Source organism: Schistosoma haematobium, chromosome ZW (assembly GCF_000699445.3).
Source record: "Schistosoma haematobium chromosome ZW, whole genome shotgun sequence".
NCBI classification, from domain to species: domain Eukaryota; kingdom Metazoa; phylum Platyhelminthes; class Trematoda; order Strigeidida; family Schistosomatidae; genus Schistosoma; species Schistosoma haematobium.
This window is the reverse complement of record NC_067195.1, coordinates 62,852,731-62,875,655: the sequence shown is the minus strand read 5'-3', so window position 1 is coordinate 62,875,655 and position 22,925 is coordinate 62,852,731. Positions and strand designations below refer to the sequence as shown.

Here is a 22,925-nt window from a genome sequence, read left to right as displayed (position 1 = left end):
CAATGGGACGGAACGGCCGTCCAGTGCTTCCAGGTTTTCCATGGTGGTCTAGCTTCAACTGACTCATGATCTTACCCATTGAAATTACTACAATCTCCACAAAAACACATATACATGTTGTTGTATAGCTTTGAAAATGAATTCGCTGAATTAATCTTTCTTATTTAATGTCTTAATCGGTATATTCCGTTTATTTACTTTCCATCATACAATTTATTACAAAACTGGTTTAACACTTTACCAACAGGCTTTGGTATTTTACACAAGTGCACTAAAAATTATTACCTTAAGGTCAATATTTACTAAACTTTGAGAAAAGCAAATGTACAGTTTCGAGAGTGTTCTGCACCATAAGTGATTTGAAGAGGAAATGAAATATTTCATATTAGTAATCATCTTTCCTACTAGATTGTTTGTGTGTACATGTGATTCATATAAACATAACGAACATCAAATTAGTGAATAACTAGAAGCATAAACACAGCAGGATAACATCATAACTAATTTTGTTGTAATGACTCATCAAAGGTCAAACATTTTACAACATCCCATTTTATATCTAACATAAAAACGGTGGAAACACAAAGACTCTTATTGATTACTTTTGTTAACAGAATATAGTTGAAAAATCTTTTTCCTTCTTTTAATATAAATATTTATAGACCTTGCTATTAAGGTCAGTTTGCACAGTTGAAAAGTAAGTGTACCTAGAAAGTTATGAAAGAGAAACCAATCTCATGATGTCAACAAAAAAGTACACAGGTCTAAATTTTCATTCTATTCGAGTACAAAATTATATATGCATATACAACATTATATAGTAAAATAAGTCACTCATTCACATTCAGAAGTAACTCTTTGGTAAGGGAAAAAGGTTCGAATGAATGAATTACACTGAAAATGAAGATGTATAACACCAGATTAACTTATTATCATTTAGATCCAGTAAACTCAACTTTTACTTAAGGCTCAGACTAAATTTCATCAATCATTTTCCAAGATCAGCGTATATGTAATGACAAAATATCTGTTATAATAATTTACATAACAATGTAACTGAGATTTTAAGAATGCTATGTAACAGAACTTGGTTGTATAATACTGTTAGTAAGCAAATCTTACTCATAAAATTAATGACTGTATGGTAAGACATCTTACCAAATCAAAGTCAGAAACAATTCCGAAAGTACTTTAATACTTTGACGCCTGATAGAATTTTTCCTACTTAATTCATCATAAACATTATTTATCTCAAAACATTTCACATACAATTCAATGACACTTCAATCTATTATTCTCTTTCACAAATTTGTTAGAAGAAACAATCATAAAAATTTAAAGTTAAGATTAAGTTGTTTTTCAAGAAGAATAAAGCCATGTACAGGTCCTAAGGGTATTTGGCATCTCAGAATTTAGAATTCTTTATTGATATATATTATTGGGGAGGTCTGTGATGTACAATTTGATTTAAATTCTTAACATTTTCTTCTTTTCTCATCAGCTAAACCCCCACGCAACCTGTCTCCGATTGATCATCAAAATTTTAGTGGATTAGTGAATCCATCTACTAGACAGGTATGTTATGTTTATATACATCATGATATGTAGATTGACAAGTGAATGATATTTCTTATACAAGTATGTTGCATACACGTAATTAAAAACACAACAAAACTTACAAATAGTGAAACATTTCAAGCATAGTTGTTTTTCATATGATTAATATTTTTACAGTTCTATTATTTATTTGTATGATTATAGAATATGATAACACCAAATAATCAGCTTCGTCAAGGTGGAAGTCGAGCTGAAGTTATTGGACGACCGAGGGGTCTAAAAACGCATTTATGTGAACGTGAATTAGACAGGTTAAAACATGAACTTCAAGTAATGCGTGAACAAGTAAGTCTTAAAGTATTTATTACTCGTATTGTATGACAGATTTATTATTAATAATTACAAATCATGAGACGATAAGTAATCTGACTTTTGATAATTTTCTCTATGACAATTATACTTGTGCTTCATTGAGATCATGGACCGATCAATGTTAGAGCAACACTGGAAACCTGGAAGCACCGGACGCCGTTTCGTCCTAGTATGATGCTCCCCAGTGGTTCGCACTGACGATCCCCCAGGTTGGACTCGAACACAGTGTAGTGGATGTTACTCAAACGAGTGGTTAAAAGTGGTATGTAGCTGAAAGCGGCCCCAAGGCTGTCACAGTCGTCATACGGAGAGAAGAGGATCAGTACATCAAAACTGCAGCGTAGGCAGAACACTTGAAGGCCAAACGAGAAGATAGTTCAGACTGCTGAACCCACCTCAAAATACAAATGGATAATCGAAGACTATGTAAACGTACCAGGTAAAGACTTTGAAATCTCTCACCGATTGTCACGATCTACACCAGGGCTTTCAGTCTCACATCTGTACGCTCATATTTGTAGATTCTCAGATAACCAGAGAAAGTAGTTTTCTTCACTTACTAACATTTGACCGTCAAGAACAAGAGACCGTTCAAAGGACGTTATATTCTAGCAGCTTTTTTTTCATTATTGTAGATAATTAATTGATTTATTAGATTATGTTAAAATTCATAGGTTCAAGTCGATTTGATTGATCAATAGTTTGATTATTCGGTTGCTGAATTTCAAATCTTATGATTATAATATTTAATTTACTGAAACGATGGAGATTTGTAGCTTAGGTGGATGATATTTGGTTAACTATTGACCTTCTATAGAACTGGAGTGCTTACAATGAATCATAATCAATGTCAAAGTACTTAGGCTTAAATTCTGTTTTAAATCCGCTGAACTGTACTTTTTAGGTACGTGGTATGTTAAACAATCAAAATTCACTGACAAATTAACAATAGTACACCAGTGTGTAAGTTGACATAATCAGTATAACTTTGCGGCGTAAACGTCATAGCTGTCATTCACTAGCTTTTCTTTTACTAGCGATTGAATACAGACAATAATTATTTTAAAAATTGTCATTATTATAATACACGTTACTAATTATATTTTTATACCGGCTGCACATTTTAGATTCGATGTCCTATATGTCTGGATCGTTCACGAAATCTGGTTTTCATGTGTGGTCATGCTACATGTCAATGGTGTGGTGATCAGGTCACTGCATGTCCAATATGTCGTAGAGCAGTTGAAAGTCGTATTATCCTATATTAAAACTGTGATTGGTCATTTTAAATACAATTATTCTATACTAAAAACACCTTTTATAAACGATTGATTTCATACGAGTAAAAGACAGGGCTATTCAATTATATCATAGTGGTTGGGTATCTATCTATATATGGATAAATGTTAATTTCCATTTTAACAACTTGTCTGTATTCAGCATCTCTAAATATGGATAACATAAGGCGTAAAATGTATTTAAAAATCACCAGACTGTATTACAAGTTGTGTGAGATGAAGAAAGTTTCAACGGACACGTTTATTTCATTCATGTATCAAGGCATCAGTTGATTTAAGGTCAACTATTCAGTAGTGATCTTATGGAGAAAATATAGTTGTTCTCGAGTAGTGATCTTAGCTATTGAATGGCATAATTTGACTATTGTACTTACGACCTTTCGTAGTCAAATGTAATTTTCACTGTTATCTTTATTCACAAATCTCTGTATTACTACTATTATCGTTATTATTATTATTATTATAACTGGTTAAACATCATTAATAATTTCCCCAATACATGATTAATTTCACTTGGTATTGCTTACTTGAATCTTCCCAGTGATGTTTAGGATTGCAATTGAACAGTCTCTTATTGGCATACGTGCATACTGTGCGTATTGCCTCGATATTGCATTAATTAGCGAACATTCTAAGCAAATATAGATAGTGGCTAGCAGTGGAATCCAGGCCGTGCGTTTCATCCTCTTTGTGACTCATCAGCATCTCCGAGTTGATGTTCACTATGGGACTCGAACCCAGTACCGTTCGCTTCAAATGCCACCGCGTTATCCACTTAGAGTTATCTACTTCGTATTCATTCCACTTTATATCCTCCTAAAAAACTTTACACAAAATAGAGTTTTCCATTAAACATTTGATCGAATTACAATTGCACTATTATCTCTCTCACCCTATCTGACCCATATTTATTGTCAAAAACTAAGAAATTAACATAAAATACTTTTCTTCATCCTAACAACTTATGCATTATTCCTTAGTTAAACTTCCAACTGCACTGAATTTGTTAACTATCCATTTCTTTTCAGTGTCTAAAACAAAATAATAAAATAAATTAACCTGATAATAATAAAATAGGATAAAGCCGGAAAAGTCCGCTAATAAATAAAATTATAACATTCTAATCCATGTAACAAATTAAGAATAACATATGTTATTACTATTTCTATAAGCTTTACTCAAGGGAATATAGCGTCTAAATGAATCTATGTCCAACGACTATAATAATCAAAAGTTTAATCATGCTTAATACTAAAGATGCATTTTTCAAAGGTGTTCAAAATTCTTATATTTTTTTCCTAATACGCACATTCAAAGAGAGTAACCATTCAAAAAAACATTGTCTTCAATTCCTTCAATATTTCAAACCAATTAAAATTACTTATGATAATAACATGATTCTGACTCAAATGATTTAATGAGAATGTGCTCTCTTGGAGACATAAAGCTTATGGATTCTATCCAATGTCATATCAATTATGTGTACTCTGTAAACTAATGTAAAACAGTTGTGAAATGCTAGAAAGTAATTCAGGCTAATAAATTCATAATTTAAGTACCAAGAAACTTGCAGAGAATACGCTAACTGTATATTTTTGGTATGATAAACTATGAGAAAATATTGAATTAATAGGTAAATCAATTTTGTATAACAAAAATAAGCACATATTTTTCGAAGTACTAAGCATCTTAAGTGATTATCTAACAAAACATAATTGGCTGGAATTTGTTGACCGACTGATATTGTCTTACAAGAAAACCTAATAAATCACTATATAAAACTCTATAAAAATCATAATTAATTCACGGTTGTCCAACTACTAACGACACATTCTATTCATAGCTTAAATCATGAACTGATTTCAGCTATACCAATATTGAAAATCTGGATGGCCGTTTTGTCAAAGTACGGGCCTCTTCAGCGGTACGCACCTACGAGATTAAGCGTTTGCGCTCGAGACTGGAGGTCCGACTTTTGATTTTCCTTTGCAGGGTCACCGATGAGAACCGTTTGGGAGTCCCATACTAGGACGAAACAGCGATACAGTGTTTCTAGGTTCTCGATAGTTGTCTACAATCTCCTTAAATACCCTACTTTAATGATCTATCTCTTGTATTCATGAACAACTCACTCGTCTACTATACTAAACAGAATCGATTGGATTTAACGGGAGATCCACGTGAAGAATAATGTTCGGTTTTTCTCATTAGCATGGATATTGGTACATTTCATCCTTTTTGAAGTACCCATTAAGGGCAAACGAAATTAAGACTACTTATTGATGACTCCTCATTATATACAACTTACATGAAATATGAGACTTTTGTTACACAGCTTGGAATCGGTTGAAACGAACATACTGTTCGTCTAAATCTTAATTTCTAGTGTTATTTAGATCTCCCACATGATTCATCATATACTTTTCAAATTTTATTATGTTTAGTCATTCACTACTGTTGACATCTCTTATTATTCCGATGCAGTTTAATAAGTTGCTAATTTCCTCTCCTGAAGATAAATATAAATTGATTAATTGGATTAATTTATATTCATCTCTCATTCATTCTAGTTTGTGACCGGCTGACTAGCTAACTCAATTTGTATGGCTTTAAGCTGTGTTGTGGAGATTGTTGAGTTTCATACTTTATATCGCGGTGCCAACTAAGTTAGACAACTATGGAGCATTAGATAGTTATTCTGCCCTAGAATGAAGCTCTTCAGCATTACGGATCTACTACCCCACCGAGAAGTGAGCTCATGATTTTCATATTTCGCGGTGAATGTTAAACCTTTGGACTGCTAAGTCGGTATTCAATGGTTTTTATTCGTATAAATTCACGGCTTTGTACACCCATTTCCCAGTGCTATTTATTTGTATAACTATTGGTTTTTTCACTTCTGAATGATATCTTTCTGACCTAGAATCTTGCTAAATTACTCCGAACAAGATAAACACCGTGGAGATCTGGAGAATAGTGAACTTAATGAATAGCTTACAAAACTAACAACTACTAAAAAAAGAACGGTGAACAGCTTTTTTGATCTAGGAAAGGACTATCCCCACTCCAGGGATTGAATCCAGGACATTTAGATATAACAGCGAATGGATTCTTTTAGATAACCAAATTAAAGACCTATTGCTTGACAGTGCCACTATTATTCAATTCAAGATATTCCCCCTATAAGTGATACCTATTCCAAACCTTATAGTAGTACTTAGTCAACAGTTTCTTTAGTGCTCCTTATTATTCAACTATTGTCTAACTAATTTCAAATACACACAAATTGAATAGAACTAAATAATAACGTTGACGAAAATTATTATTATTATTATTATTAGAGAAAATTGAAAAAAAAACAAGAAAAATGGGATGAAAATAATGATGATGATGATAATAATAATTATTATTATTATTATTAGAACTTGTAAGGAAATCACGCAAACCATTGATTCACACCATCAACTTAGAAACCATCTGTTCAACAAGAGATTATGAATAAAAAACAATGAAGAATCATGACGATAATTATTAAAATTCAATTAAATATTTTTGAGCAATAAAAATTTATTTCAATCAATGATTAAACGTCATAGAAAAGTACTGAATATAATACATGCAGTAAAGATAAATACATTTAAAAAGAAAACAAAATAAGGATAATAGATTAAGCGTAAATTAAATTGTAAATGCCAAAATTAGTTACCTGTATGCAAAAGCTGCCATAAAATAGTTATTCCAAAGAATTATTCAACAAAAAAGTTTTATCTGAATACAAAATATTGAATAAAAATTACTGATAAACAGTCAGTCAGTAACAACGTAGGACTTCGTACGTACGTACATCAGTTTGAGTTGCCTTACCACAACTGATAAACAACTGGGATAATGTATGACAAGTGACTTATTGCTTAATAGAATATATATGCAATGAAAGTATGAATTCCCAGTAATAAAATAATTTGATGGGAGTTATATATAGATGAACTTTGGCTGAATATAAGCGATGGAGAATCTAATTCATCAGCTGGTGGTGTCTCAAATAAATACCATATAGGAACAAGATCAGACTGTTTGAAATTCATTAAAGAATTAATAGGATTTAATAATATATCAGAATTTTGATAATTTAATCTTTCACCGGGAAATATTTGTTGAAGTTGAGGTGTTGATGTCGGTGTGCGATTTAAATAACCATATTGTTTAATATCAACACCATCTAGAGAGTAACCATGGCGATTATAAGCTTCTACAATTAACTAACATGAAGAAAATTATAAAATAATTAACACTTTATAATATTAACCCACAAAAAAATAAATTAATTAATATGAAGTTGTGTTTGAAGTCTATTTTTGTTACATGACACTATCAGTTAAACGGTTACTACAAATCTAAGAAAACGCAATATCCTCGTCTTAACTCAACGTTGAGGGTCATGACGACTTCATGATAGTTGAAAATGATCCTTTGTGATGTCTAAAAATACATGTATATAACATTTGGTGCTTTCTTCTGAAGAATAACCTTTTCCTCACTAGTAAAGCTTTTAAATCCATCGATATATAATCCCGAGTGTTATTGAATCATAAATTTTTACTAGTAAATCCCGAATTTCAAGTAACTTATCTTTAACTGATTCTGACTGGTAAGTAAAATGAAAGTAGAATTCTTAATAAATGATCTACTTCGTGCAGAACTTTGTTAGTAATTAATAACCAGTTATATTTTTCATTTTTTTCAACACTTTTAACTGTACTATGCTTTTCAAGTTGTTTCCTCTAGTAAAATGACGAATTTCCATTTTGAGCGTTTTTGTTCTTCAAAGACTTCTTTAGATGGACTGCTAATTATTGGTGATCATTGATCAATGCTTATACTGATGGTCACTTAAACAATGACAAGTAATAAACATATTTTTTTATACAATCCGATTAAAAGGATAAGCAAAAAACTATTTCACTGAAATTTGACAGCTTCATAATGAATTTTTTTTATCAAAGTTGCAAAGAACTCATACAGAACATTATCTATTGACCAGTGAATTTCACTTGAACTAGTTCAATAATTAGGTCAATTTAAATCAATTTATAATAACTAAACTGAATCAAATGAGCAAATGTTTAAGAAAAAGTAATAGTAACGAAGAATATTCTATGATATTCTTATTTTCAAAATAAAAATGTCATTGTAGTTGGAAAATATTAATTAAAAAATAAAAAAAGTAGGGATAATATTACATAAACCAGTACGTCTACTGATCAACTTTTGGAATGTGTACGATAGTCGTAACCAAATCATCCATCTCAGAGAAGAAAACTATATCAAAATCATCCACCAGAGTTAAAAATATTCACCATTTCAGTTTTAATTACGTATGATCTTCAAGAAATGTACAGAGCATCAGTAATAATTATTTTAGATAAATGTTTTTTGTGAAGAATCTATCGTTAATTATTTTTAAACATAAACTGTCGCTCGGATGTCGTCTATATATTATAGTCTCACCAAATTTAGTTTCAACTTAAAAAACTGGGTTCGACTTCTGAATATTCAATCGTAGGAAGAGACTTATCTCAACAAGCTGGGTTATAGGAGAGAGTTCTTGACTTCTAACTTGGAAACAAGACAGTGGCTTTTTTTCTACGTACCAATGTGAGAATCCTTAGCTAATAAACATTTTATTATATATCAAGCTACTCCGGGTTATTCCAAAACATTCGTTCCACGCTAAATTATTATTCATCCAGGTAGTTAATACGAATGGTAATCGAACCTATGTAATTGTTACATCTGTAACAGACAATGGATCAATACTATTTGGTTGAGATCCATGGACAAATAATTCTGATAAGCACTCAACTTCAAAATAGTTATCTGTGCTGTGGAAAATTTACTATCATCCACCCGCTTGATGTTTATCTTGTTCTCTGTTACAAACAAAATAATAATAATAATAATAACAAATACTTAGAGAAACCGAATCCTCTTCACAGATCATGTTAAAAAAAGTACGAAGAAAGTACTCATGTAGACAAAATGTTTACGATAAAATATTTGCCTACTGAAAGTTACATTTAAGTAGGCATTTATAAAATCAGTAAAACGTTAAATTAGTTAATAAAAACACATCAACATTTTCCTATAGTCGTTGCATTAACTATTAATTCTTGATTTCATAACAAGAGATGTAATTTCTTATGATTGATTTACATTGGTTCACATAACTTTTACACATACTTGATATGTTTGATCTGGTTTCAATGGAGCCAAATGATAATAATTCATATAAGGATTATTGAACGATGGTGTATACACTTTCCACGAGCTAGACGGTGAAATATTTTCTACCATACTAATTAAATTCAAGTCATTGTCGACAGATCGAACACGAATTCTATAGCCCAGAATAGGAGAGCCACCACTCATTGGTGGAATCCAATTTACTACATGTCCATATGAATAAATTCCAGTTGCTGAGTGAATAACCTGAGTAATTAAAATATATAAAAGTAGAAAAAATGGTAAACATAATAAAACACTCAATTTCCTGTTAACATAAATTTAGATAACAATGTATAAAAAAACTTACGATAAGATTTACCTCTACATATAAGATTAACGAAGTTTCATACTCACTGAACAATATTGTTTAAGTGTACTGCTATTAAAATTAAATACTATTGACTCAATAATAATTTAAAAATAGGCATTTAATCTTTTTATAAACTACTTGAGTTTGTTAGTTATTAGATTAAGGATTTAATTCCTTTAATAAAAAATATGATCATTAAAATAGTATCGTAGAAACCAGATTTAGTTAATTTTGTGGAGATTGTTAAGTTTTTATTGAGATTATGAAACAATCACTATTTTAATCAAAAACAAGCCATTAAGAATAAGGTTATTGACTAGTCAGTGTTTAATCTATATAGCGGTTGACAGCCTTGCATAGTAGAGTTATTATTGTATAAAGTTCTAGAGAAATTAGAGTGAACAAAAGATTTGCCCAAGTATTTGTGCATATCTCTTACTTAAGTAATAATAATTTTAATTTCATCACTTATAATTATTATTAATTGAAATATTCATGGCTGGAAATATAATGCATTATTCTGACATCAATGTGTTAGTATTGTTCTGATACCTTTCAGCATGTTGTTGTGAAGATCACTTCGTGACTTCAATGACGTTCAACAATCTACAACCATATACTGAAAATTATCATGTGCTCACGCGTAACTAGCTTTGATAGGTAATCCTTGGAGTTACAGTAAGAAGCCATGACAAGTGGAGTTCAAATGTGTCGAGTGTAAGGCAATTACCCACTAAAGACAATGGAAGATGGTCGTGCAACATCGTGTATTGGTTAAAGTTAGACATTAACACTATCGGTTGACGACTCGGCGGTATGGGCATTAGACCTTCTCGCGCGAGACCGAAGGTTTCGGGTTCGAATCCTACGTGCAGGGTCGTGGATGTACGCTGCTCTGTAGCTCCATCCTAGAACGGAATGGCCGTCCACTGCTTCCGGGCGTTCAGGGGTGATCTGACACTGATCGGTACATGATTGCAATGAGACATAGGTAAGACTTTTTTCAGTACCACATTTATCTTAAATTCCATTGTGCGAATTCTAGGAGGAAAATTTTAAAATCAGCCTTAAAAACGAATTCAGAAACGGTATAAAATGCAAAGTAATCAAATACATAACACTGAATTGTTTGTACAACATACCTCGACAGGACCTGGACGAGTACTAGAAGCCGTGGTGATTGAAAAACTGTACGGTATACCTTGTCCAACAATGCTACGTGCCAATAACTTTAGCTGATAATTAGTATCACCAAGTAAACCAGTCAATTCGAACTTTGGCTTACCAGAACTTCTTGACCCATCTAATGGATATGTAACAGGGCCATACCATCCTTCAGGCCCACCAAAAGCTCTATAAGTTAATTCGTATGCTAAAGTCGCCATACCTCCAGTGTTAATAGGAGGACTAACATTAAAAAATATCGTTGACTGTGTGACTGAATAGCTTTCTAACTAAGTCGAAAAAAAGCAAAAGGAGTTTTTGAATTAAACTATGTTTATTTATTAACACACCTAATTATCAAAGCAGAATTCATATTGATTTTACTATCAAATGAACACATAGAATAAGCATATAGAATTTCAAAATCTAATTAAATCTTTTTTCAAAAACGATATGACATTACGGAATTTGATCTCCATGACATGTGGATCATTTGACTCTAAACTAATATTACAAGGATGAGGCGTTCATCATGAAAGCTGAGGGCCTTACGTTAGATTTAACGTAACGTCGTAACCATGAGCACAACAGAGTCCCATTGTAGAACGAAGCGATTGTTCAGCACTTTTCTGGTATTATATTACTCTTCACTTTCGGCTAAGAAAATCCCAGATAACTGAAGCACAGTCAAGATTTTAGAAAAAACCTAAATTATAAGTTGAAGGTTGTGAAATTTCTTCACACAATCCTAATGTAAATACTTAAGGAACAAGGGAAAAATCATCACTTAATATTGATCGACTGAATTTTTTACTAAAATGGCAACAAATTGACGTTCTAAACTGAAAGAACTGTATGTGAACTTGATTTCAGATAACAGTTGAAAAATGGATACTTTTTTGTATATCGATTAAATTCTTGAGTTCAACACAGTTTTGGGTAAAATCAATATATTTTTTTTATACAAGTGATAATTCGAACCATATAGTTAATTTGTCATAACCTGAAACTGGACACAAGCCCCTTCTAATACAAAGATATATATTAATTCAAGATACCATACCCCATATCCACACAGCGAGAGAAGAGGCAAAGTAATATTATTTAATATAATTTATGAATAGTTAAGCAAAGTAAAACTTACTCTCGGTTGTCCAGGTACGGAAGCCCGTCGAAAGCTCACCTTACTCTCGTTTGTCCCTTTGATATTTGTCGCCTTGCATACATAATTATCATATATGAAATGTTCCGTGTATAAACAAGGTGTAATTTGGAGCCATGATTGACTATGATCCCAATAATCATAACTAATTATTACAAATGTCGAATTTTGTCCATTTAATATTTGCTCACCACGACGATACCAAGTCCTAAATTTGAAAAAATACACTGATTAGTAATTATAACGATTACAAGACAGTTCTGTAGTTTGGTGTATTGTATTCTCTATATGTGAATGAAATAATTGCAGTTGCCTAGTTATCATGTCTAAATTATAAAGTGGCAATTCTTTTTATGAAATTAAGCGGTGATCAAAACCAAAGCACAACATAGATTTACGAATATTCGTTTAAAATAAAGTTAACTGGATAAAACCTAAATTGAATTGAACAACATAATCATCAACTAAATTTTCATTTCACATCAATCATTAAATTTTAGACTGAAACGAAACCTAAAAACTCCAACATAAGTCCAAACAATGAAATGTTATGTGTAAAATGTTCTGACATAACGAAAGTGTACTGGGCCAATTCGACAATAAAATATCAAGATAGACGATTATATTACTAGTTCTCACGATCACTGTCCAAAATGTTAATATATATATATATATATATATATATATATATATATATATATATATGCTCTGAAAAAGCGATTACCGTTTATTGATTGGTCATATGTAAATCTTGATCAATTCACGCGTGTTGATGCTCCTGTTGACAACAGTAGACAATATTTCAATGAGTAAGCTTTAACCATAATATTATTGAATTTCAACAGTCAATTTGGGAAACATTTTATAATAATTTGTAACATTTTAAATTAAAAATTATTGAATTCAAGTTTTATTACATAAATTAACCTGATTAACTTGGAAATAAAAAGTATGATAAAAGCAAATTATCGACTAATGCTGATCAGATCAGTTTTTCACAATGAAAACTATTTAGTAGGATCATCACTTCTGAATGATGAGTCATAGTGAATGGTTGATTATCTTAACATTGAAAAGTAGTGATTATTAAAATCTCTCAGTTAAAGCATGAAATAATAGAAAAATCAATTTATACAAGTGTTTGCTGGAATGAATGTTTTAAAAGTAAATTGCTTCACGAACTAATATATGTAAAGCATTTTCCCGGGATTCTCAGAGTTTCAGAATTGTCTGTTATTAATTCCACATGGGATTTAACTCAAAATTTTCAGTTACTATAGTAAGCACAATACTCTAAACTACTGAATGGAGATTTAAAAAATTAAAATGCTGACAGTATATATCTATGAAGTAATATGTAATACTTAAAATACTCTACCATTCCTCATTGTCTATAAAAAAAACTACATCAAGTTATTAGAATAAAATCGGTTTTTTGGATAATATTCCAAATAATTCATTCACGAAGACTAAAATTGGATGAATTCTCTCAGTAATCACCAGTAAAACAAACGTACCATGTTGGATGTGGCATTCCACGTGATATACAAGTTACATTGGTTCCTTGATACCGCCAACCAAATCTTAATCCACTTAGTTCACTATCTGTATTTAAAGTTGAATGTAACAAGATTTGGGGTGTTTGCATCACTTGAATTGTTGTATTCCACCAAGAAGAATTACCTTGATTAACTGCATGACAACTATAGTTCCATGTATCGTCTAAACTAATTAAGAAAATATAAATACTTTAGGTCGCATCATTAATGGGGTTAGAATTTAGAGAAGTTAAAATTGAAACTAGATCACATGGAATGTAACTAAAAAATCTGGAATAGTTTTGGTTTGTAGACTGATTTGGGACGCCTCCAAAAAGCACGACGAAGCCTCTGAAGACACTAAAGGAGCCAAAGAGATTCCATTCAATCAGAACCTGATAGTACCCTATATAATATCGACGTCGCATGCTATGATTGAAGAATCGTATAAATTTCCTACTTGCTGATTGGCTGGATTATAATGATGTTATAGCCTATACTAAAAACAATATATACCACTGTTTTTCTGTACATTTTTGACTCATAAGCAATAATCGCTCCCCCTGTTTCCTCCGTCTTTTGATTTGCAACTGTGGTGTTCTACACGTTCGAGTGCCGATAGTTGTGTACCGCCGTATTCTGCAGTAATTAGGTAGATGACGTAACATTTACATATAGTGACTTGACAGCATTCATTTCTTAACGATGTAGTATGATTATGCTCTTAAAACTTTTTATGATTGTTTCAGAGGAAACAATAAATATTTTGTTCATATTCGATACTTATACCTAATATACCAGTTTACTATTGAGTTTACATTGGCTTCAAGCAGAACTTACCATAATATGATTATTAATCATGGTGCACATCAAATGAAATCAATCTCAAACATCAGAGAGAATTACGTGAAAAATCAGCTATTCATTTTAATGGAAACTATCTAATGTGAATTATTCAAAGAAAAGAAAGTTTACTTCTTAAAAAATAAAATATTAGAATAGATATTTGTAAATATCGACAGATCATAGCTATCTAAATTCATTCTGAATTCATATTGTAGACAATTGCTAAAAAGTTGTTGGAAACTCTATTACTAACACTCTTGGCTAAGAGTGCATATTTATTTGATCGTAAGGTTTACATTACAAAATTATCTTACATACTATCATACACAAACAAGTTTTTGAAGAAACTTTTGGAGAAGATACTGCAGAAAAAAGTAAATAGAAAACCTACGATGAAAGATGAATAGGTCAACAATGATGACCTGTTCAAACATTACAGACTATCTTGTTCTATCACTAGAAGATTATATGGGCTTCCTTAAGTACATAAAAAGGATGCCTCATTTATGGATCACACTATATATAAACAGATTCACTGGTAAAAAACTGAAGCGAAAACTTTGACTTGAAAAATGACCTACAGGTCTCACTAGCCAAATGACAATCCACTGTACATGTTATTAACATCAAAGCATCTGTTCAAAAGAGAATGAATATCAAAAGTGTAGAAAATACAAATTCACACAAGTATTAATCGAATATTTTGTGAATAAATACAAAAATTAACATTTTTCAAGTAAATACTCACGTCGTATTTTTAATTGTTAAAAATAAGTCATGATTCAATGGATCATTCACATCATTTTCTCTCCACACACGAATACGTTTATCACCAGGTTGGACACCGCTTATGTAAGACGTGCTTGAATTAAAACGCTTGAAATATAATTCCAATGGCGTTGTAGCACGTACTCGGCATTGCACGGTAGCAGTACCTCCTAATATTTTTGAAAAAAAAGCCGTTTGTAAGTTTTAGACTAAAAGAGACTTGACGGAAATAGTCAAACTCAGAATTCAAACAAGGTTATTTCTGAATACGTGAAGATGGGATTGCTCACTATGATATCAAATTAAACTTCAAAGTAGTTTTAAGTGAACATTAGATTTTTTAACGTACCTGTATGTAAATGAAGTAGAAATGAATCCAATAAAAAGTGACTTCGAAAAGCCAATCTAATCGGAAAGTAAACACTAATCTTACATCTGTATCCAGCTTGATTGATTATGTCATTACTTTGAGTTTTCTAATTTAGACAATGAAATACATAAATTCCCTAAACGTGAACAATACAACTGATGAATTAGCCTTGATATTTTTAAAAAAATATTTGTGTCTTTTCAGTTTTCACTGGTCGCTAAGTCATTAATCTTAAAATATTTTTTATTATGTCACTTTGAACACGAGATTATTATATAGAAAAAGAAAATAAATTATATAGAACTTTACGACATGTAACTCCGCCTGTAGCTCTTCCAGAGTTACTGCCGGTCCCAAGCCCGGGGTAAAGGAGGAGGGTTGGGCATGGGGTTAGCGACCCCAGAACACATTACGTCGGGAAATAGAAGCAGACATGAAAAAAATGAATAACAATTGGAAAGAGCTGGGAAGGATTGCCCAGGACAGGGTTGGATGGCGAATGCTGGTAAGTGGCCTATGCTCCTTCACGAGGAGTGACAGGCGTAAGTAAGTTTACGACATGTGGACAACGATAAGATTTTAAATTTTCTTATTTTATTGAGACAACATAGCAACATAAAAACACCAGTTGAACTGCTTACTCTACACTTTAAGATCTTTAAAAGCTTCAATTCATGTGCAAAATACTGAGAGATTAACCTTTTGTAGATATAAAACACTACTAATTAAGTAAGGGATAGAATAAGAACAAAAAATATTTTGTAATTTCTTTGTCTGTATTTGAGTTTTGAATTTTAATATGAATTTTATTTAAAATTCGTTTACAAATTTTATTGAAGCTGAATCTTGAACCTATTAACAATAGTAATATTTATTAATTTGAGTACTTTGTTTTTGAGGGATCGTTCTTTGACCACTTTTATTTGATAACAAATATTTTTCAAAAAATGCATTAGACATACTGATATATAGAAACAGCAATTAACATTTTTTAAATAATATTACTGACTATGAAGCTCTAGCACGATCATTCAATCTGTAAGAGAACTTGATCATTTAAGGAGCCTAAATGATCATGTATTTTGTTTTCACATGCTTATTTAAATAACTGAAAAGATTTGTAGCTCATTTGAGTACTTTTGGTTGTGTTGGATTTTCCGAAATTGATGGTTTAATTGTGAAGCTTTCATTGCCATTCTGGGTAACATAATCAGCGGCGACTATATTATCCAGAACAACAACAAAAGCTTTACAATCAAACTACCGAGCTCAGAAAAGAAAAAAAACCCGGAGAAACATCTAAATGTTTCTATGTTCTGTATGTATTTTATAACTTCATTTTCATATCATTTTTCTGTAAATTAACTCCAGGTTCAGTAAGATCTTTGTATCTTGTTGGTCCTACCGTAAACAATCCAAGCTTGAAAATAATTAACATTTTTAACTCATTCATCAGCCTTATTAATGTAAAATATATAAATCAAGAATATTTTCTGTATGGAAGCTAAGGAACAGAAATACTTACCCAGTTCTACGTAACTATGCATAGTTGTGAGTGGTATTAATGTGGGAGGAAGTGTAACTTCGATAGGTATCTGGGCTTCAGTTATTGTCACTAAAGTGGAACCAGAATACGTTGCAGGAACAGGAATAACAGCTCGGCATATATAGATGCCTGAATCCTATGTATTATGAGGAAACATAATGATTATTGTGATTATCTTCAGTGAATTGTATAAATATTATGCAAACAAAAATATATTTCTATGCAATGCTGTTGATGTTTAATATACGAGCTACATTAATTATTGTATTCAAACACAACTTAAAGTGAAGAATTTTAACAAAGTTAACTATTATTTCAAATGTCATAACCAATAATTGTAAAAATTTAAAGATGGAATTTATATGTATCATATTCTAAGCTTTGCAACGTTCGCCATTAAAAAGATCAGAAGAACAACATTTGCGACACTTACAGTTTCATTTGTTCAACCTAAATTGTATGGAACCTCATAAGTTGTTTTTTAAGTTTTAAATGATGGTAATACCAAATAAATAGAATCAATTTACCTCAGGATAAGATACCTCTGAAATCCACAGTAGACCAACACGAAAATTTGTATTCACTGAAAACCTTTTAGGATTTGCTTTTTGTAATTCTGTTTGCGGGTCTCGTTCATGATACCAATGGATAGTAGGTGGGGGCTGACCAGACGCTAAACACTGAAGATATGCTTCTCTGCCAGATACAAAAGTATTGTTGTATGTCCTAACGATTGATGGACCCGAAGTTATACGTGGACGGCTAATAATAATTTTGAAAAAATGAGAGTATTTACATCATTCAATGAATGAAATAAACTTGTATTGTTGAAAATACAAGAACGGAGTCAGTCCTTATTTCTAACTAGAATATTTCACTTTAAAAGATGTTCGAATATTGTTTCCGAAGAAAAAGATTAGATAATGGCTGGAGATTTTAACACTTCTAACTTTCTCCATGCTGGACGTATTGAGAGATGTCTGTTCTCATCGTCCCCCAGGCAAATAATATCTTTAAACTTAACAATTTCTGAGAAAATTATGAGTAACCTGGTAACTCAGTTGTAGAAGTATGAGATATAAGTCTGAATAGATAAACATCATCATGGCTCAGAAAATATCTTCAGATAAACTAGTCGACTTTCAATGACACCCATAAATTTTTTACAATTATGGGCCTCAAAAAACTGCTTTCCTATCCAGACTAACATGTTGCCAATGAAAGTAAGATCTGGTTAGCTACCAAGCAAAAATAAACAACCGCTAATAGAAAGTATTACGAAACCATCTAATATTATAAATTGATTACACTAGTTATCTCTGCTCTGGGTTTCACAGTGTGCGAAATGCTCGTAATTGTGTCGGTAAATTGTTGTCTACTGACAACCATGTCGGCCAGGAACTGTAGACACGCGTGTCTCGCATCTGTCCCAGTGATAAAACTAGCTAGTTATCAGGACCATCATCTATTGTTGCACAACCGTTTTATCATACATACACATACATATATATCTCGTGTTCATAGTGAATAATAGATAAACGGCTTGCGCGCAAACCTTGTACTTCTACGTAAAATTTTCTAAATATACGTCTTTCTTAAAAACGCTCTTGGCTTTCTTTAATTATTGTAGTTAATTCTATTGAATGGGTATCTTGTAAACTACAATCCTATCAAGCAATAGATGCTATCTTCCCAATCTGGAAAGTTGGACAATTGTGAACAGTACAAAATAAGGTTGTGAACGTGTCAAGCATACAATTGAGTTAAATACATATACTTAGAACCATGTCAGTTTATTTTTTAAAATTAAAAATAAACTCACAAATATCAAGGGAGAAAAGTACGTTTTCGAAAAACTTCAAACTGTCTAATGTACACGAAATGTTTAGACCTTTCAATTTACCATTTTTCAGAGCCCAAGTATCTTTCCAGTCACTTCAGACGGAATGTATTGAACGATGATGTTGATTTACTGAAGGCAAACCTGATCATCAAACCTGTTCCATAACAAGTGAGTATTAGTTATTACTGGGTGACCTATAAGTATATTGTGATTAAACGAGTATGACAGTTGGCAGATAGTTATTCGTTTCGAATTAGTTATTTGAATAATACACTATTTGTTTGCTCTCTTTATTTACTATGCTAATGTGTGAACCTTTTTACTCCACAAAGAAGTTATACAGGAAAACAGCTGTTTTTCAATCTTTTGGATTAGAAAGAACGATAGTATTTGAAGTAAAAATGGAAAGCGTCTGTTTTGCTACAATCATACATAAAAGGGTTATTGAACTCATTTTAGTGATCATTTATTCTTTTACCAGCAAAATCTGACAGTACCTGAATGCAGAAATTTGCAAATCGAAGACAGCAGTTTGTTGTGGTTGTCTGGCAATCACCGTATATATACCAGAATCTTCAGTTGTTGGGTTGATAATTGTTATCCCAAAAGTTGTTATGATATATTTAGCACCTGTAGTTAGCTGAACACCTTTGAAACGCCAGTGAATTGTAGGTGCAGGAAAGGCCTCGACTATGCATCGAACTGTAGCAGTAGGTCCCCCACAGTCTGTACCGCTGCCCCAACAATTTGTATTCTCTTCTAATACAGGAATCCATTGATCTCTCGGACAGTCTGTAGCCACGATGCTCTTCCTTACTATGACATTGACACTTTTACGACCCATTTCAATAAACTGATTTCCCTCCTGTCTTCCTGTACGGCAAACATACCTTCGATAGTAAGTTATAAATATAAAATTTTTGATCACGAATTATAAACAGTAATCAGTTATCTTAAAGCACTACGTAGATGAAACCGGTCTAACCCCGTCGAAGAAAGCATAATAAAAACCGACAGCTTGACCTCAATCTAGATTGCATCATGACTGTGGAACATATAGTAGAACACCGAAAGATAGCAAAAGAATATTTGTCAAGACTACTAAACATTATTTTGTGACGTGTTGCATAAAAAAAGGAAGTTACTACGAAACTAGCCATTGCATTTCATCACCAGTACATAACATACAAAAGAAACATTTTAGTTGAAAACAGTTCATATGCTTTGTCAAAGTGCTCACATTTAACCAGTTTTTACTGTCTAATGCAAACACCAGGATTGCAAACCTCACACTATACATATTGTTTAATGGGTGAATCTGCGTAGAACTATTTTTTGCAAGACACCTAACTATGAATCACAAGACCATCGAGACTCTACAAGACAAGTTAGATGAACTTATTACGAATTATATATATATATATATATATATATATATATATTATATATATATATATATATATATATATATCGTTCTATATAATAAATTCGCTGTCATTGTAAGCATGGAACTTGGTTGTCCTAAACATATCTGTAGTATACAAATGTAAGTTTGTACATGGTTTAGGAATTAAACTACAAAATCAACTCTTTTAAGTTGGATCTTGAGTGGAATTATGTTTCAAAACTAAATTTTACTTCGGTGAAAACTTTTGAAACAAATTAATATAATTCAAACCCCAATCGATCTAGACTGTTGATTAAAATACGGTTACTCAGCAGGTAAAATCAATTGTTCCTATGCGAAAGCAGTGTTTATAATCTCTCAATAAATTACTTGATATGTTGCTCGTGATTAAGACAGAAAATGTTGAGATTGCAAGCAAAATAGATTGCAAATCGCTTTACGAAAAATTATGTCATCGTATTTGTGGAAACTAGTAGACTGTAGCATGCTTAGTAACCATATTTTACCGTTACTTTCTGCACTGTTACGAGGAATTACTTAATAAGGTCAAATAAAAACTTCGTATTTACAAAAATAAGTTTAACCCAGTTAATTTACGTACGTATATGCATCCAATAAAAGCTTTAAAAACTTCATGAGTAGTGGATAAATAATCCCACAGACGAAGACTGAAGATGGACACTGATTAAGACATCTTATAGGGTCGGTAAAATTTCACTGAGCCTTAACCAAATCATCCGGAAGTTGGGTCACTGAATTTCGAACAGTTTATCGATCCCCGTCAAAGTCGGAGACAACCAACGCGCATCAGTAAATCATACTCCATGGACTGGCCCATGAGGTGGTGGTCACAGTTTTACTTGTACCTACTCTAACTAATATATTTTGTAATAACGTCCTTTGTGTTATACGGTCTTCAAGGCAGCAATAGTACCTTAATACGACGAACGGGTAAACCATGTTAGGTGCTGACTACGAGGTGTGGCTTCGTACTTGACTGATGATCACACTATTCCTGTCTAACTCGAGTACGACCCCGATTATTCGACATTGATCATCTACGTGAGTGATCTACAATCTTGTTTCAAATCAACATTAATAATAATGTGCCCATACCTTTTGTTTAAACGAATAATGTGCAGGCCCATGCCAACACTGACTTTAAACTAACAGTAAAATATAGATAAGAAGCTCCCAAAGTTTTGTGTCTGGTGGGTTATTTTCATTGCTTTTTCCGATTCTAATATGTAGTAGGCATATCATATCTCGTTTGCAACATGGAATTCAAGTAAACGTTGAACTATCCATAAACGACTTACGTGTTTTCTTTCATATTAATAATTGAGAAGGATATTCTCATAAATTTCCAAAACCTGGGACAAGTTCGGAAACAAATGACCAAATACAGATCTATATCATAGCACACTAATCGAATATCATCCATTGAAATTTCCAAGTAAAAGTCAGGTCCCCGCACCGATATAGGTTTCAGTGATTAATATAGCACACCTGATTTAATAATGAAGAGTGAGTTCTCTTACAGTGAGAAAATATACATTCAGGCTCGTATGCGTATCCTATCATTATTGTTATTGTACCAACATTTCCTATTATATTCAGAGCCAAAAGCTACAGAGTAGTTACTAACGTTTCATTATTTACAAAAATTAGGGTTTTAGTTTAGTTTATAAACTACTGTTGATTTAACGAAGTGTTAGAAAAAACAATACGCAAAATAAACATACGTTCCGGAATCATCTGTAATCACAGATCGGACAACTAAAACCAATACCATAGAATCCAACTGGTCTTGTCGGTAAACATGAGCTTTATTTCCATATCCAACAGGTCTGTTTAGTTGTGAAGGGAGAAACCAATCAATGCTAGCTTTTCCGAATGGCGGAGTATCCTGTGCACAGGTAAGGGCCAAGTTATCTCCCCACTGCACATAATAATTTCCATCCACATCAACTTCTTTTATATTAAGTGCAGACGAAACTACTACATCAACTATTACTGAGATAACCAACGGAAGGCGCATTGCACATTTAGATTGCCACTATTGTCAAAACCGACTGGGACAGTGAATACAAACAAACGTTTGTATACACAATACTTCTTCTTCCAAAAGTGCTGTAAAAGGTGATCGACATTCTTCATTTATGATACTTTGGAAAAATAATTCCGTTTATTTGTTTTTCTGCCCCTCGTTTTGTGACGTCATAGGAAAAATATGAGTGTTCAGACGATTAGGTGAACTGTGAACCGAATTAAATGGAGTAAAGCGGTAAATAAATCTCCAAAATAAATAGCTCTGTGAGGTTTCGACATTGGATGTTGACCACATTAGTTTTAATCGACTCACCGAGCCTAAGGCACTCGGTCATGCATCCGCACTAGATCACGAGTGGGAACGCCGTATTCAAAATCCCCTGCAATCGCTAGCCAGATTAGATCA

The 22,925-nt window shown here is 32.2% G+C and overlaps 2 protein-coding genes across 2 annotated transcripts in view; one reads left to right on the top strand and one right to left on the bottom strand.

Annotated features, from left to right (window-relative positions):
* Positions 1-3,238, top strand: part of MIB1 (E3 ubiquitin-protein ligase mib1) — a 95,315-nt gene extending 92,077 nt beyond the window's left edge. Inside the window, exons 13-15 of the mRNA XM_051211991.1 lie at positions 1,502-1,575; positions 1,762-1,902; positions 3,057-3,238. Of these exons, the coding sequence (XP_051072126.1) occupies positions 1,502-1,575; positions 1,762-1,902; positions 3,057-3,197 (356 nt within the window). The 3' untranslated portion in view covers positions 3,198-3,238. The remainder of the gene's footprint in view (positions 1-1,501; positions 1,576-1,761; positions 1,903-3,056) is intronic.
* Positions 3,239-6,044: 2,806 nt separating this feature from the next.
* On the bottom strand, positions 6,045-22,579 carry NCAM1 (Neural cell adhesion molecule 1). Its single transcript, XM_051208714.1, has 10 exons — positions 22,213-22,579; positions 19,557-19,949; positions 17,744-17,978; positions 17,196-17,352; positions 15,281-15,470; positions 13,666-13,875; positions 12,131-12,356; positions 10,965-11,276; positions 9,468-9,716; positions 6,045-7,486 (listed from the first exon to the last, which is right to left on the bottom strand). Exons 1-10 carry the CDS (start codon positions 22,506-22,508, stop codon positions 7,139-7,141), a joined length of 2,616 nt encoding a protein of 871 aa, XP_051072125.1. The 5' UTR covers positions 22,509-22,579; the 3' UTR covers positions 6,045-7,138.
* Between the last annotated feature and the right edge of the window lie 346 nt (positions 22,580-22,925).

Coding starts and splice junctions, on each gene's coding strand:
- NCAM1 (XM_051208714.1), bottom strand. CDS start 22,508: ATGCGCCTTCCGTTGGTTATCTCAGTAATAGTTGATGTAGTAGTTTCG. Junction 19,950..22,212: donor ATTACAGATGATTCCGGAAC/GTATGTTTATTT, acceptor TTACTATCGAAG/GTATGTTTGCCGTACAGGAA. Junction 11,277..12,130: donor CCGTACCTGGACAACCGAGA/GTAAGTTTTACT, acceptor TTTTCGACTTAG/TTAGAAAGCTATTCAGTCAC.